The following is an 18,681-nucleotide window of genomic DNA, read 5'->3' on the forward strand; positions in this document are numbered from 1 at the left end:
AATATGTGAAAATAAATTGATGTGAGAGAATCAATGAAACATTATCCAACTTGTCTTGTAATAAAAGGCTTTGAATTATCACACTCGGAGTAGAATGATGGACGAAAACAATTCATGACAGCAATCAGTACATCTTCAGGTCAATACATCTTCCATGAGACAGCTACTACTTTGGAGACACTTTTAGCATGATCTCATCTTTCAAGGGTAGATGTTTTCTAATGTTTCTAGAGCACCAAATCAGAATATTACAATAACTTAAGAAGGATCATGTGGCACTGAAGAAAGGAGTAATGATGCTGAAAATTCAGCTTTGCCATTATGGGAATACATTTTTAAATATATTAAAATAGAAAGCAGTTATTTTAAATTGTAATACTATTTCACAATATTGCTGTTTTTACTGCATTTTTGATCAAATAAATGCAGCCTTGGTGAGCATAAGAGACCTCTTTTCAAGAATGAATAAATAAATACAATTTTACAGACCTCAAACTTTTAAATCTTTATTTTAATTCTTCTAAATTTTGGGAAAAGGCTTAAATTTGACTTTGACCTTGCTTAGGAGTCAAGATCTTGAGCATTTACAGGTTTTTGAGTGGACCTTGCATTCAGGTTGATTCCAATTGGCAGTCCTGTCATGAATTGCAACTTTGTAAGAGGAATATCATACATTTTACTTCAGACTAGGCAAAAGATTCAGTTCAGTGGAAGTGCTTGAGACTTTTGTGATGCATAGCAGCTATTCTGAAGGGTAAATTGATCAGACAATGGCTGTCTGATCATACATGCCAAGGCAAGAACATTTCTCCCTTTGCTCGCAATATTTATGCCTAGTCAAAATTGGTTTTGTTGCCTTGTGCTGCTTTGAAAAAAATAAAATAAAATACAAGAACACGTTTTGTTTAACCACGCCCAAGTCTACCTCAGACAGAATATTCAATGACACATACAAAGCAAACAATAAATTGATTTCTAAAGCTCCATTTTGTTTATTCAAAGATTTAATCATCTCTCATAATAATGTCTTTAAATTATTTACTTTTGGGAGCGAATACTGAAATATGTCACTAATTAACTGATATATCATGTGAAACAGCCCTACTTCAAAGTTAAGTCCTTTTAAGTGAGCCACTTCTGATGTTTTTTTAGCAGTTTTATACATCTCAATGTCAAAAAAGGGTGCCTTCTGATCCTTTGCACTGATATTGCTTCGAGATATGGCCTGTTTCATGACATTCAATAACAACAAGGACTTCCTACATCAGAAGACACTAAATATCATCAAAACAACACTAGAGGGCCGAGATCCCCTCACCTGTGATGATCACAGTTTCCCATGTGGCACAGGAAAGGAGATAGAGGACGAGGACAACCAAAAATTGAGAGGAGAGAAAAGTAAGTATCGGATGGAGGGGTCACAGAGGACTGACATACGCGTTTCCCTTTTGTCGGCTTATGATTTATTCTTGCACTTTTGCGGTGCTAAATGTCACACTAACACTGATTCACTCTAATCTCTCCTCCAGGGGCTGGTGAAGAGAACCTGCGCCACGGGACCTCACACAAGCAATTTCATCTGACCTGCCCCCCTCCATCTCCCCATTCTGTCACACACACCCTCGGCCATAAATGGCACCCCTGGGCCATTAGCCAGGGAGCAGAGCCCAGAGCATGGAGAAGGAAAAGAGTAAAATGAGATGGAAAGGGAAAGAATGCCCCCCAAAAAATGGCACACAAACAGACACTCTCAAACCTCACAGATTCACAAATCAACTACATTGGTTAGGTCAAGAGCGCAGCACAATCCATGCCTCTATATTGTTGAATAAATCAAATGTACTAAATGGCGATCACAGATAACTGGCAATTGAGAAATGTGTCACTGCATTTAAAAGGAAAGTTTCATTTCTGTGGCAACAAATGGAAATTAACTTGAGTACAATGCTAAAAAGTGCAATGTTATCCATTTATTACAGCCCATGATTTGTTGTGAATAATCCGTTTCATGTTGCGGCAGTATTACAAATAGTGCATTGCTATGTCTATTGTTTAAATTAGATTTAATGCTAGTACAGTAATATTGTGAAATAATATAATTATAATTTTAAACTGTTTTCTATTGTAATATATTGTAAAATATAGTTTATTCCTGTGATTCAAAGCTGATTTTTCAGAATCATTAGTCCAGTCTTCAGTCAGTGTCACATGATCCTTCAGAAATCATTCTAATATAATAATTTGGCACTCAAGAAACATTTCACATTATCAATGTTGAAAATAGTATCTTTTTTTCTAATATTCGTTGATGTAGGCTATAGAGTTCAAAAGAACAGCATTCGTTTAAAATAGACGATTTTTAAAACAAATGTAAAAGTCTTTACTGTCACATTTGATCAACTGAAAAAATATATATCTTACTGACCCCAAATATAATGTTTATAAATAAATTAAAATGTAAGGGTCTATCAGACTATATATAACCCTATATATAACATTGACAGATGGACTAGATGTTAGAGTACATAGTGCATAGTATATAGTGGACAGTTAGGACACAACTAATTGTTGTGTCCTAACTTGTGTTGCTATACTAAAGCTAGCATGTTCAGAGTGGTTACTAACTGACCTAAAGTCTATATGACGTTCAGATCTATAGTTGTGGTATGGGTCCCTCCAATCTAAGTCTAAGGGTGCTCTCACACCTGAGAGTATGTTTCGGAACCTGGTACATTTTCTCCCTTGGTTTGGTTTTTTTAGGCATATGAACACGGCAATCGCCCTCGGATCCACACTAAAACTATCGCTCAAAGACCGCCTGAACCGGGCGGTTCGTTTGAGGTCTGAAAGCAATCCAACCTAACAGACCAATGAACCAAATGGTATTATAACTCATAACGGGAAATGTGCTATATACAGGTGAAACTCGAAAAATTTGAACATTGTGCAAAAGTTCATTTACTTCAGTAATTCAACTTAAAAGGTGAAACTAATATATTATATAGACTCATTACATGCAAAGTGAGATATTGCAAGCCTTCATTTGTTATAATTTTGATGATTATGGCTTAATTATTAAGTCCAGAGTCAACACAGCCGTCTACCAGGACATTTTAGAGCACTTCATGCTTCCTTCAGCAGACAAGCTTTATGGAGATGCTGACTTCATTTTCCAGCAGGACTTGGTATCTGCCCACACTGCCAAAAGAACCAAAACCTGGTTCAATGACCATGGGATTATTGTGCTTGATTGGCCAGCAAACTCGCCTGACCTTAACCCCATAGAGAATCTATTGGGCATTGCCAAGAGAAAGATGAGAGACATGAGACAGAACAATGCAGAAGAGCTGAAGGCCGCTATTGAAGCATCCTGGTCTTCCATAACACCTCAGTAGTGTCACAGGCTGATAGCATCCATGCCACGCCGCAATGAGGCAGTAATTCATGCAAAAGGGGCCCAAACCAAGTACTGAGTACATATGCATGGATTATACTTTTCAGAGGGCTGACATTTCTGTATGTAAAATCCTTTTTTAAATTGATTTCATGTAATATTCTAATTTTCTGAGATTTTGAATTTGAGGTTTTCATAATCTGTAAGCTATAATTATCAAAATTATAACAAATAAAGGCTTGAAATATCTCACTTTGCATGTAATGAGTCTATATATTAGTTTCACCTTTTAACTTGTGTCTCTGCTGTGTCAATGTGTAAAATATATATATTTTTTTTTAACAATGTCTGTATTATAGTAAACTTGTACACTGTATTTATCAACAGGATTTGAAGTTATATTTGTTTTACTGCTTTTTATATTTGTATTGTTCACTGTAATCATCTTATTGTGTTTTTTTTTTAGGTAGACAATTTTAAGATCTGTCCAGGGACAACGGATGAAAAATAGCCTTTTGGCTAATTCTGGTGCATTTTCAGCAATGTTAATTAATGTACACTGTCCCTGTCAAATAAATTAATAAATAAATAAATAAAGTTGAATTACTGAAATAAATTAACTTTTGCACGATATTCAAATTTTTTGAGTTTCACCTGTAAATATCAGTAGTGTCTGTGTCAGTGTTCTGTGAGTGTGCACATTAGTTCTCAAGGTTGAAAACCAAAAGAGCACCTCTTCATCTTAAAATGTTGTGTAATTGCGCTTCTCTGTGTGAGAATGCTGTCCCGATGAAGCCTTGATTCCTGCTCTAGCTGCATTATAACATTAGTATGTTTGCGTGTGTCTTGACACAGTTAACCTCTAGACAGCGCTGGGAGATCCAGAGAGAGCGTGTTTGAATTTGCTGCAGTATTAATACGAATGTAGTATATAATTTAACAGCGCGAATGATGGCTACATTCGTATAGTGTTTGTGTGTGTCTCGACAGTTACAAACAAAGCCACAATAAGCTTAAGGAGCGAACTTGTCAATCATCTTGATGGATGACGCAGACAAAACTCTGACCAATAAGAGGACAGTTGTACTCACATGTGACTTGCATAAACACATTTTGGTATGCTTTGAAAGGTTGCCTTGTGAAAGCGAACCGAACCAAGAAGAAAATGCAACATTGTAACTAATTAAGTCCATGTTTCAGAACAAAACAAACGATCTACAGGTGTGAAAACACCCTACGAGATGGGTTTTTTTTTTCCATTTTATCATCTGCCATGAAGAAAACCTAAGTCTGATTATTTAAAAAGTAATCACACAAATTTATTTGAGAGATAATTCAATGCTGGCTTCCAAAAACAGATTTTACCAACACTAGTGTGAAACTAGTAGGGACCAACATATTGGCACCATAATGGTTATTGTGTTTTTTTTAAATTAAATATCAAATTTAACTGAACTTTTTTTTTTTTTTTTTTAAGTGGTAGATTATTGCAAAGATGTTTTTTTTTTTTTTTCAGGTACAATGTAACCAGCAGCTCAAAGGTCCCTCCTCTATTATAATGATGACATTCATTTAAAGGGATAGTTCACCAAAAATGAAAACTCAATCATCATTTACTTACTCATGTTTTTAAAAAACCTATGAGTTTCCAAACAGTTTTGGTGTCCATTGGCTTTCATTGTATGGCTGTATGGACAGTTTATTATCTATTTTTCATGCTGTATATATTGTTGTGATGCCTAAATTCACTACCATACCGCTTTTAGTGTATTATAAAACATAATAAAGCATTTACTTTTTTTATTAAAGTATTATAGATTTCTAGGTTACCTGCCATAACATTATATATATAATCAGTATCAGCTAGAATTTCAATATCACTAAGACAATCAAAGATGAATCCACTTATCCTGAACACAGTTTTGTAGCTAGACAGGAGTTAGGCTGCTCTCCGATTACCTCCTGTGGCGCCCAGTTCTAGCGGGTCTCTAATGTGCAGTAATTGCCAAATGCTAAGAAGTACATAAACATGCCTCCTCCCTCTCAGCACACTTTTCATTGACCTTGTTTATCTAATTGCTGTCTGCACTGCACAGTCAAAGAATGTGGGCACAACTATGGGTGGCCATTTACTGAAACAAGAAATTCATTATCCACTGAACCCTTAATTGTATTCGGAGGTTTAGTCTTCATTGATGAGTACTAAATGGGTCAAAAGGTCATGAAACATCTGTATGAACACTTTTTAACAACCGTTTGCTTTGCTTCATGCTACAGATAACTCAGAAGAAAACAGCGAGCAACAATCAGGTAGAGACAAAAACACTCATACAACACTTTTCGAAAGCACTGTAATAATAGAGCCGATGTCTCATCACTTGAATTCCTCTCTTGCTCATTCTCGTGATTGACAGTCGGGGACGGGGCGGAGACTGTGCTCAGTGAAGCGAGCAGGGGCTTCCGTGTTATAATAAAACAGTTAAATTGGATTTGTTCATATGCGGGAAGCGAGTTGTCTGGATTAGCATATCAATGCCTTTACACAAATCGTATTTTCAAGAGCATTGAGCACTAAGCAGCACGAAATTAATTCTGCATGATACGCCCTGAGGCCTTCTGGGATGCTGCAAGCTTCAGAACTGTTCCATACTCATAACCTGACACCCATCCCTCCTCACTGTAAAAGCTACTGGTTAAACATTGAGCTAGGCTTACAAGTGAAGGAATGGTTTACCTTCCTCCAGTCCCTGAAGAAGTTATTGCGGAAGACTTCTTTTGTTGTGTATTCGTGATCCAGCATCTGAGCAAAGAAAAGTGCCACTTCCTCAGCTGGCAGGCTGAGTTTCACTGCCTTTCCTACAACAAAAAGAACATATTCACTTACCATGAGGACATCAGTGTGGAAAAAAAAAGCAACCAGCTAACAACCAATTATGAGTATTTTGGGTTAAAGTATGTACTGAACAACATACTGTTAATAAAAAATGTAATATAAATATGCATATGATTTAACACCATCTAGTTTTGGCATGAAAAAAAAAACATCTGTGATTTTATTTTAAACTAATCATCCATGCACATCTTTCATTTCATAAAAAAAAAATTTTTAATCAAAATGTCATAACTGGATCTTCCGATAAAAACGACAAGACTTCTCTCTGGTAACGTATGCAGGACTTCACCAATCATTTAGTCTGTTTAAACTCTGCCCCTGCAAACTCAAATTCATCTGCCTCCATTTTTGAGTGCAATGCCCACATTTCTAAATTCAATCAACAACTGCTTAATAGAACCAAGTACTCGCCCTACATTTTTTTTTTCCTTTTTCGATAATGTTACATTTAAATGTACATCAAAATATGTATGAAAAGAACTGTTGCTACTTCCATTTCATTGCAACTTTAATAATGCTGTTAAATGTAACCTTCAGCATATCTCAAATAAAAATATGTTCATTTCGTACTTTTAATAATAACAGTGATATCTAAAATCACTTTTTGAACTGCATTTTTTTTTTTTTTTTTTTGACACTAGAACAGAAAATAAATTTTAGCCATTTATCTAATCTGCCATAACATCAAAATGATTGGCCTAAATTTTCACTAAATCCATAGCAAATATAGTGATTCCTCTTCCATGGCCTCATGGGATAATACAGTGTCCATTGGATGCGCCAAAAGTCTCTGAACGATCTGATTGGATTTTGTGTTGTTTATGTGACTTTCTCACGGCACATAAAACATAATTGTCTGACGTTGCTATAGGAAACATGCTGAAAGTCGCTGCACAAACAATGTTGTGTTGTTGCAAAGTGCCGGACGAGCAGAAAATGACAATATAACGGAGACATATTTTGAAACCGGAGGAGACGACAGCGCGGGAAAAAAGGCGTAACGTTACATACCAGCCTCCGGTTCTGCCGCTGCCTCAAAATACGCAGTAGTCCAGTGCATGGCTACACATTTCCATGTTGTAAAATTAAAATAAGACAACATCTCTATTGCAAACCCCTCCATGTTGCGGTTCTTGTTGTTATTGGCGCATGACTACCAACGCAACGTCATTGCCATAGAATTAAACCAATACAGACATTCCGGAAAATGGAAGAGCTGCATGGACACACAAATCGGATCTGAACAGTTGCGATACACAGTGTGGATCAATAATTTTAGATCAGATTCGAATCGGATACACAAATAATCGGATTTGGACTGACAGTCTGAACGAGGCCTAAAAGACATCATTTGAAACTGTAAAGAGTCTCTGTGAATTTCTTTTTGAAACCCGTCACAAAAAACGAACCGAAACTCAGCAAATACTTGCCAAACAAACATGAGAAACATGTCTATAGAAAGGTTGAAATGTCTACTTTGAAATGAAAATGAAAACAAATAGTCTCTGATTATGTAATCTGTATGAAACCAACGAGAGGTACAATCTGTTATAAGTAACTGAAATAAGCACAAATGTCAAGGCATGTCAAAACATCTCTAGGGCCCAAAAACCCCCTCAAACCCCAAATATGTAAATAATCAACATCGCTAATGACTAAGAGTTTGGCGTTTATCTGCAAATAAAAAGAAAGTAGATAAACATTATTATTAACTTAATTTCTCACAAGATAACTGGTGACAACAAAAGCACAGAGATAAGCGAGATATAATTTCCACAGATCTCCAACAGAACGAGTGAGCAATGAAAAAAAGTTTTTAACCACAATAAAATGAGTCTTCAAACACACGTTCCCACAGGACTCGACAGCAAACCCTTCAATATAGGACTTTAAATGCATCACCGAGAATCATGGCCTAGGACAAATATAATCAAAACTGCATTTATAGCTTACCGTTCAGGGAGTCTCAGGTACGAAATTCAAATACTTCCCCCTCAGGGCTATTGTACCAAGATTAATGGTCTGGGCCTTCCAAAACGCACTTATAGTTTAAGAAACGCCTCTCTACGGTAAATGGCAGAGTGGATATTAATAGAAGAAGCTGACCTTAAAGTTTAGCGAAGAGATTAAAGACTCTTCCTGTGCTCTTTGAAGTAGGCCTGACACCAACAGAGGAACAGGTCAACCTTGAGCTGGGCTGTGTGCCCAGACCAGAAAAATGAATGGGAACAGCACTGACCAGTGAACTGACCCCCTCTCTGAACCAAATGTTTTTTTTTTTTTTTACACATTTTGCTGTGAAATGCTTCCACTCAAGTAAGACAGAAGCAACTAGATCTTCATAATGTCTGAACACATACCGTTATAGTAAAACTTCACATCATCAGGAAGGGGTTGATAATCAGGGGGGAAATACGGCCCTTTGTGTTCTAGAAACTTCCATTTAATTCCATGCTCGTACTTCTCCTCTTCCCACCTGTGAAAAAAAGTCAAGAAAAGTGTCAAACAAAACTTCTGGGCTAAAAGAGGTCTCAAGAAGTTGCATGCAGAGAGCCTACCATCTCCATCTTTGTTTCTCTTCCTCCTCTTTCTTCTTTATCTTGAGATCCCTGGCTGCCTGGATCTCCTCCTTGGTTTTTTTCTTCTTAGTGGAGACAGAACACCCTCCTTCTTTTATCACCTTTGAAAGGGAAAAGGGGGTCATCACTGCAAACTTTGTGAACATTTTGTCTGCATTTTGCAGAAGTAGCAAATTTTCAAAAATATAGCCAGTTTAAATAAGCACTGCTGGACTCAAAGCCACCTGTGGAGAACTGAGACTTTCCATTTCTTCATAATTTAAGTTTCTCTTAATGTGGTACTTAAAATCCTGTTTCCTGAAAAACTGATTTAAAATTTCTGCTTACTTTCAAATACAATTGTAACAGATTTGATGCTCTGAAGCACATTTGAAAGAGGGCTCTAGTTAAAAAAGAAAACTATGAAACTGTGAAAATAGGATGTACGTACAAACATGATTAACTGCTGTTGACAATTTTGTCATGAGTTCTTGGTGTTTAGAGAGTTTTTTATGATAAACTTTCAGGGCATCTCTAGACATGACTTTTTTGTTATAATGGAGGAATGCAATAGCGTCAATAGTGGCTATTCTGATAAAAAGCTTTCCTGGTTGAAATGTAGGTGGATCCACAGGAGACAAAAAACATTTACTTTTACAAAGATCAAAATACTTGGATAAATTTAAGCGCACAGAAGTCAAGACGGTGGGAACACCTGACCAAAATTAACTCCTGAGGGGCAGCGTGGACATGGACAGCATCTTTTCACAGTAAGCTAAAAACAAAACTGTAAACGGTTTCTCCTGAGAATAAGATTTTGAACTCTGCAAGAGAGAAATGTTCTTCAAAACTGCTCTCCGCAGCACTAAAATGACTATCAACAGAAAGCTGTTGAACAAAATGATGGCTTTTCAGCAGAGGGAATCGCTTTTGTGACATGGTCTTTTAAATCCATCAGATTGTAAGATGACCTCAAAGGACAAGCTGCGTTGACCTAGAGATGGCAGTTTAGCTGAATAGCAAAAGATGAATGAAATGATTTGTGAGAAAAAAAAAAATAGAAAGTGCTAACATGACTTTTCACCATGTGAATGGAAGTTTCAATTAAGACTATTTTCTTTTCTTTCCTTTTTTTTTTTTTTAAATCATCGTTTTACGCAAAAAAAATAACCTGGTGGAGGCATTAATATAAAATCAATTTATAATAATGCAAAACTCACTAATGTACAGTACCTCAGAAATTTCCAACTGTGCCTTTATGTAACTCATCTCAGCATGTGTCCTTTTTAATAATTTTTGGCTTTCAATACCAAAATTACTAGCATTTCAGCACACAGTCACTAAGTTCTTCTCTCTATAATCAATGTACCACTAATGCACTCTGGGTAAAGCCCACCTTTTCTTTTTTGTCCTTATTTTTTTTCTTCTTTGCTGTTGCAGAGTTTCCCTGTCCCTCTTCTGCAGCTTTCTTCTTCTTCTTCTTTGGCCTTTCAGGGACATACAGTAAGCAGTCAATACTTTTTCGTCTCTTAAATTTCATTCAACACTGATAACAAGAAATGTTTCTTGTGCACCAAATCAGCATATTAGAATAATTTCTGAATAAGAACCATGTGATACTGAAAACTGGGGCAATGGCTACTAACATTTAGCTTTGCAATCACAGGAATAAATTGCAGTTATTTTAAACTGTAATACTTTACAATATTACTATTTTACTGGATTTTGAATAAAATAAATGCAGCCTGGGAGAGCATAAGAGACATTCAAAAAAATAATACCAACACCATCATTTACAAGTGCATCATATACAGGTGTCTGTGATTGATACAAATTATCTTTTTTATGCTAAAATGTTTCAGCATGTTGTTAAACGACTTTACAAAAAAATCATCCATTTAAAGGGATAGTTCAACCAAAAATGAAAATTACCCCATGATTTACTCACCCTCAAGCTAACCTAGGTGTACAGTGCTATGCATAAGTTTAGACACCCATGCTAAAGTCGACTAAAAAGAGGAATAAAAAAATCATCTTTTGGAAATTGAACTTAATGCCGTAATTTTAAAAAATAGGAAAAATCCAACCTTTAAGGACACCAATTTTCTTTGTGAATGAATAATGTATCGTAAATAAATAAATGTTCTTCCTTAAAATACAGGGTGCATAAGTTTGGACACCCCATGTTAAATTCCCATAGAGGCAGGCAGATTTTTATTTTTAAAGGCCAGTTACTTCATGGATCCAGGATACTATGCATCCTGATAAAGTTCCCTTGGCCTTTGGAATTAAAATAGCCCCACATCATCACATAGCCTTCACCATACCTAGAGATTGGCATGGTTTTATTTCAGTTAGCCTAATAGCTGGTTTGATTTGCATTGAGAGATGATCTTATGGAAAGTACTCCATGCCAATCTCTAGGTATGGTGAAGGCTATGTGATGATGTGGGGCTATTTTAATTCCAAAGGTCAAGGGAACTTAAAGGTTGGATTTTTCCTAATTTTTTTAATTAAAGGAGAACTCCGGTCAATTTTAGCATTGAGCTCATTTTTTTGTACATTTGGAGTGCTGTCAATACAGAGAACAACGACAAAAATCGGTGTTGCCTACACCGAGTTATTCTATTTTTAAAATTTGCACCCTGTTGACTTCAATGGGGCAAGTACTAAACCTGCTTTTAGCCTCTTAACATCCTTGATGTGTCATTACAAGTGCACAGAAAATGTGAGTGATTCCTTCTGAGTGAACACGAGTGAGTCTGACTGCAGTAGATGTGAAAGAAATGTATAAAAATGATGTTATTTAAGCCAGCGCAAATACCTTTGTTTACATCCTGTTTTTCGGTTGAAGTCCAAAGTAGTCGATTGCAGAGTTCACACGCATAGGTTTAATACCTATGATCACGCGCGTGAACTCGGCAATCGACTACTTTGGACTTCAACCGAAAAACAGGATGTAAACAAAGGTATTTGCGCTGGCTTAAATAACATCATTTTTATACATTTCTTTCACATCTACTGCAGTCAGACTCACTCGTGTTCACTCAGAAGGAATCACTCACATTTTCTGTGCACTTGTAATGACACATCAAGGATGTTAAGAGGCTAAAAGCAGGTTTAGTACTTGCCCCATTGAAGTCAACAGGGTGCAAATTTTAAAAATAGAATAACTCGGTGTAGGCAACACCGATTTTTGTCGTTGTTCTCTGTATTGACAGCACTCCAAATGTACAAAAAAATGAGCTCAATGTTAAAATTGACCGGAGTTCTCCTTTAAGGCATTAAGTACAATTTCCAAAAGATGATTTTTTTATTCCTCTTTTTAGTCAACTTTAGCATGGGTGTCTAAACTTATGCATAGCACTGTATATGACTTTCCTCTTTCAGACGAAAAGAATCTGAGTTAAAAAAAGTGAACCCATCCTTCATAAAAGTACTCCACACTGATCCGGTCTTCTGACGTGAAATAATGTGTTTTTGTGAGATAAATATCCATATTTAAAACTTTATCAACTAAAATAACTAGCTTACGACAGATTTACAGCAAAAGAGTAACCCTTGACCCAACGCATTGATGAATGCAGAAGTGCAGAGGATAGAGCAAAACAAAACACCAGTCACGAAATAGAAGTCTAAAACGAGAATTTTTAAAAAGAGAAATGTCGGGGGAGCTTGAGTTTGTTGCCCTGCCCTGTTTGTTTGAACCGTGAGAGGCGTTTAAGCTTACGCTACTCCTACATCCTACGTCATACATCGCGTCAAGTGTTCCTCTTTTGGTGTAATTCGACTTGCGCAGGCCGTCTGGCGGAAACTAGTTATTTTAGTTGATTAAGTTATAAATATGGATATTTCTCTTACACAAACGCATCGCTTGCGAAGGCCTTTATTAACCCCATGGAGACGAATGGATTACTTTTATCATGGATGGATGCACTTTTTTGGGCTTCAAAATATCATCCTCCATTCACTGCTATTATAAAGCTTGAAAAGAGCAGGACATTTTTTATAACTCCGAGTCATATACACCTAGGAAGGCTTGAGGGTGAGTAAATTATGGGGTAATTTTCATTTTTGGGTGAACTATCACTTTAAAGGGAGCAATTCAAAGGCAACTGTGACAATCAAAAGAAATTCCATCCTCCGCTGGCAAGACACACATTACAATAAAAGTACACATGCCAAAATTTGTCTAGTTGCATAGTATTTGAGTAAAAGTAGTCAAATGGTCATTAAATAAACTGAATAATTTAATAAGCTAGACAATGTTTAAATTGCAAGGTCTTTGTAATTTAAATGCAATTTTTTTTTATTAATTTTACATTAAATTATGCACAAATTCAGGTATAGCATGTATATTGGTGATCCTCCAATTTACAAAACCATGTTAATTATTTGATTAAAGATTAGCCATAAATGATCAATTAAATGTACAAGCTGTTTGTTCTAGGCCCATAAAATCATTTCATTTTATGTACTGTACTGTAAATTTCATTTCCATTAGATGAAAGTAAATGGTGACCATGGCTGCCCTTGGTACCCTCCACTTTCATGGTATGGACAACAAGCAGCTTTGACAATCTGCTAAACATCTCCTTTTGTAAAAGGAAGTCATACATGTTTGGAATTTTTAGGTGAGCTATCGCTTTAAGTAAAAAGTGGCACAGCTTACCCCACTTTACCTATACATAAGAAATATATGAAGAGGAAAAAGGGATATGTTATTGGCTTATTCATTGCTACACCCAGGAAAAAAAAAAAAAAAAAAAAAAAAAAAAAACTTACAAAGGTGCTTCAGAGGTAGAAGAGGGACCATCCGTTTTATCCGCTTTTCTTTTCCTCTTTTTCCCGTTCCCTTCTGTTACAAAGTCTGGATCTTTGTCTGGCTCTTCCTTCACAATCACTAGAGACCTAAACAAGACAAACAGTCAATAACACATTAAAAGGCTGTGAGAACTTCAGTCTAAAAAAAAACTAAAGGACAAAAACGCATTGACCAATGACAATGACTAAATTATGGTGATTACACAATAATGCTTAATGGCCACTGATGATAATTATATAATTACAGTAATTAAGTCCAAGGATAATTGCAAAGAGATGCAAGCTTCAATTTCCATAAAGCATGATTCAGATGTGGTGGGAGGTGAACAGACCAAATCAATTAATTACAATCACAATAACAAATGGTTCAATTCAGCAAAGAACTTTCTAGGAAAGATTAAGTGTAAAAGAACACTCGGACACCTTCAGCAGTTTTAAAGTCTGACCTCTGTCGTGTAAATCAACCTCCCACCTGCAATCACCAGCAGGAATTGATTTACAAAGCGTCTGATTGTCAAAGTCCCTGATTAGAGACATACCGTGTTCTTATCGTGAGACAGAAACAGTCAACGAGAAATCTGAGATGGTCTAACTTTTATATCTGAAAATCTTACATATTAAATTATTTCTGTATATGAAATACAGCTTCATGTTAAACGTTTGCTTTCCCAGACTTGTGCCTCAGGCTCCAATCTACCCCCCCCCCCCCCCCCCCATTCTGATCTGAATGCTTTTCACTTATTACTTTTCTGACATGCCACATCTTTCTTTCTAATAAATAAATTAATTTCCTGAAAGACAGCCAATGTAGCGAGAAAATCGGAATGGATATTGTCCAGAACTGCGCACTTTCAAATCATCAGAATTAATTTTCATCAACTCTAAAGGAAAGAGAAAAAAAAAATATGATTGCATATTTGAATTGTAAATGGATTAAAACTCATTTCCAAGTGCAGCTGCTGGCTGCTGATGCCATTTCTCTAAATCAAAAGTCTGGATCTGCAATACTACATGTGCAGTGCTAGCTATTAAAAATACCCTCACATGTGACAGTGGTCTCACTGTACCTTCTTTCTTCAAAGTCCATGCACTCCTCTTTAGGTGTTTTCATCTGAAACATAAAAAAAAAAATCATGACAACTAGCTGATGGTAACTTTTGTTTTGCTTTTCCCAAATATGGTGGCACTATTGCCTTGATCGTCTGGATGGTTATCAATAACAATGGATGCTGAGTTAAACAGCACAGGGTTTAATGCAACTATGGATTTAAAATAATATAAATAAAATATTCATTACATTAATAATTAAATCACATTATTCCTGTGACAGCAAAGCTTAATTTTTAGTATCATTACTCCAGTCTTTAGTGTCACATGATCCTTTGTAATCATTGTAATATGTTGGTTTGGTGATCAAGAAACTCTCCTTCTTATTATCAATATTGAAAGTAATTGTTTTGCCTAATATATTTTTTAACAGTGACTTTTTTGAATAATAGTGCTTAGCATAAATGACTAAAGTTGACTAAAAAGAGGATTAAAAATATAATCTTTTGGAAATTGATCTTAATGCATCAATTAAAAAAAAAATTAGGAAAACTTCAACCTTTAAGGACACCAATTTTCTTTGTGAGTGAATAATGTATCGAAAATAAATAAACGTTCTTCCTTAAAATACAAGGTGCATAAGTCAGGACACCCCTATGTTAAATTCCCATAGAGGCAAGCAGATTTTTATTTTTAAAGGCCAGTTACTTCATGGATCCAGGATACGATGCATCCTGATAAAGTTCCCTTGGCCTTTGGAATTAAAATAGCCCCACATCACATACCCTTTACCATACCTAGATATTGGCATGCTTATATTTCAGTTAGCCTAATAGCTGGTTTGATTTGCATTAAGAGATGATCTTATGGAAAGTACCCCATTATTTATTTACGATACATTATTCATTCACAAAGAAAATTGGTGTCCTTAAAGGTTGGAGTTTAGCCACTTTTGATCATATTCCACGCAGAAAAGAAGTATAAATTTCTTAAAAAAAAAAAAAACTTACTAATATACATACATATATATATATATATATATATATATATATATGTGTGTGTGTGTGTGTGTGTTCATGTACATCCCAACAAATTGAATAATAAAAATCAAAAAAAAGTTCCAAGCAATCTACTTACTGTCTTGACAAGGACATTCCTTTACAATTCCATCTCATTCCACAGTGCAAGAACCAGTAAAACACTGTATTAAGGTGGCAGGTAATAAATAAAGAAGAGGCAATACATGGAAATATCAAAGAGATGAAGAAGCCGCATTATGCAAATGTAAAGTTGCAGTGGGAAAGGAGGGCTATTTGTAGGTTTGACACACCACAGGGAAGCCCAGTCTAATCAAATGGCTTACAACCTGCTATCATGGAAAGACATCTAGACCACTTGAGGCCAAACTGGCGCCCGAAGCTGTCAAGGAGAATCATACTGCATTCCACTACAAAAATATCTGCATGGCTTGAAGTGGGTTGCACTAGAGAACATACTATTACTATCGTTCACAGATAATGAGTGGTTTGGTGCAACCGCTCTGAAAAGGGAAGATTGCATTGTTTGCTCTGCGTAACAGTCCATTCTTGTTACATCTCTGTTTCCGTAACCTATGAATCTGTCATCCCGATCACAGACTTGATTGCTCGCTGACTAAACGCTTTTAGGTTATGCTCCGTGTAGCAGTCCGTTCTTGTTATATTTGTGTCCCTGTAACCTATGAAACAGGTTGAAAGCTCTGAATGATATGACTGCATACATATTCCTTTACAGCAAAGCTAACAGGGTCTCTTAATTAAGCTGGACTTGAGAGAATCCCAGGGGCATGACGAAAGAAAATTAATGGTGACATTGAAGAACTACCTTCCTGTGCGTTTTCTCCTTCCCTTCATGCTGAGTCTTCACCTTTCCTTTGGCCCTTGATTTCTTTTTCTTTGGGTTTACTCTGTGGAGGAACACAAATGACGAGGGAAGGGATATGAGGCAAAAGACAAACATATCAGAAAAGAAAAAGGGTTGGGAATAGATGAGACGATGCTCATGAGTTCTGAATCCATATAGTCGCATTAAAAATAAACTTCTCCCTTCACTGGAGTGTTTGACAGTCTGCCAGCAGGCTTCATCACAACAGGCTGCTGTCAGCAACACTTACAGGTGTCCAAGTCTTTCATCAGATTAATTACAAATGCCAGAGACGGATGGATGTCCCCGGTGTTATCGCGCTCATATAATGCATTAGATATCAAAGTAAAATAATTTATTCATAAAGAAGATGGAGTACAACTCTCTGAATAATGAATGCAAGCTCTCTGGCACTCAGTTCACACTTGGTTAGATTTACGATTTCTGGTGCACATCATTTGTTTGGGAGGCTCAATTTGTCTCCATCTTTCGCAGTAACACGAAAGGCGTTTCGTGCTGCAAAGTGCAGCGCTGTGTATAATAATGCGCAGCTGTTGTTTGTGTTGCCATTAAATAGCGCTTATTCTCAGTTGACTAACACATATTTAGCCTACTCGTACACTCATCTACAGACTTCATAGATGCATTAGAGGTGATGTGTGAATTTGAATGCAGTGTGTGCCAGCAAGAGCACAATTACAGGATGTCAAGAAGCCAAGAACAAGAGCTTCTCTTGCCTACAGAACATTTGGACAAGTGTTTGGGGATGTGATGTGATTGGACATGCAGTGCAACATTTTGGTGGTGATGTATAAAGGGCCTAGTAGTGCGATGTACAGTGTAAGTTACTTTTAATAACTGCTGTAAGTTACTCACGCAAATGCATCTTCACTCGAGCATGGATTATCATTCAACTCTTTTTCCATGGCTTTCACAGAGCTGGAGTCTTCTGTCATTCCTAAAAAGTTGATGCAAATCAGAAATTCAACAACTTTACAATATCACTGACACTGAAAGCAAATCAGGTGTCTTAATTGGTTCACAAACTTCACAAAAGATAATGCTAAAACTGGAATTTAGCTCTGACATATGAGTCAAATCAATAAACATTAATGCAATAACTTACCAGCAAATCCGTATATTGTGCAGTTGTTATGAATCCGCGTGGTTCCTAATCATACAGACGATCCACTGGTTTGAGGTTTTGATGTCGTGGGTATTTTTAAATCCAGTTTATCCTATCTTTAAAATGTGATTGTAAAATTACCTGGTTCAGCAAATAATAATTTAAAATCGGTAATAAAGTCGCATGTGAGTTTGAAAGGTCTCGGAGGAGTGTAAAAGTTGCTGCACGCGTTTGCGCCAAAAAAAAAACTTTCCAAATACGTCTGCCATTGGTCGGACAAAAAGGTATTCCCGCCTCAAGATCACGCCATTGGTTGATTTTGTTAGAGAGCCGTCTCTACGTTTTCTGATTGGCTAACACACCGCGGTTATTCTCCTGTCAAAAAAACAACATAAAGCACTCTTCAGAGAAAGATAAGAGTGATTTCTCCGGACAATCACTATTAAAATAATATTTAATAATAGTTAATCATTATAGTATTATACATGTCTTAAAATATAATTTGTTATGGTCTGATTTTTTAAAGGCAAGACACCACGGTGAACTGTAGATTTTAACTAATAGCCTTCTTCACCAGTTGATTAATCACATAGTACAAAAAGACAATTGTTTTGTATGACAAGTTTTCTGAAATGTTATGCTTAAATACTCAAGGCAATTTCTAATTAAATATGCATTCATTTGCATACATTTCCAGAACAGAAATCTGAACTTTTGATAAAGACTTTATAGAATAACATAAAATGAACGCTGCAGCCCGTCTGATATATAGAGCTATTTCGCATGATGTTAAGTTTGTGATAAGTATATAATACAACTTACATTCTTCAGGTCAATCATATATTCATGGAAAAAAATCAGTTTGAATAAGGAAGACAATATCTTTGTCATATTTAATTGTTTATTCATTTATTTATTTACTTATTTTTGCTTTACA

At 36.1% G+C, this 18,681-nt stretch overlaps 1 protein-coding gene across 1 annotated transcript in view; it reads right to left on the reverse strand.

Moving 5' to 3' along the window:
• LOC307159797 (DNA topoisomerase I, mitochondrial) overlaps positions 1-18,119 on the reverse strand; it is a 34,287-nt gene extending 16,168 nt beyond the window's left edge. The window contains exons 1-9 of the mRNA XM_079873413.1: positions 17,745-18,119; positions 17,495-17,576; positions 16,580-16,661; positions 14,737-14,780; positions 13,631-13,756; positions 10,242-10,332; positions 8,846-8,967; positions 8,648-8,763; positions 6,129-6,250 (exon numbers count right to left, since the gene is read on the reverse strand). Coding sequence (XP_079729539.1) covers positions 6,129-6,250; positions 8,648-8,763; positions 8,846-8,967; positions 10,242-10,332; positions 13,631-13,756; positions 14,737-14,780; positions 16,580-16,661; positions 17,495-17,574 — 783 coding nt within the window. The 5' untranslated portion in view covers positions 17,575-17,576; positions 17,745-18,119. The remainder of the gene's footprint in view (positions 1-6,128; positions 6,251-8,647; positions 8,764-8,845; positions 8,968-10,241; positions 10,333-13,630; positions 13,757-14,736; positions 14,781-16,579; positions 16,662-17,494; positions 17,577-17,744) is intronic.
• Positions 18,120-18,681: the final 562 nt, after the last annotated feature.

This window comes from Squalius cephalus, assembly GCF_949319135.1.
Source record: "Squalius cephalus genome assembly, chromosome: 6".
Taxonomy (NCBI): domain Eukaryota; kingdom Metazoa; phylum Chordata; class Actinopteri; order Cypriniformes; family Leuciscidae; genus Squalius; species Squalius cephalus.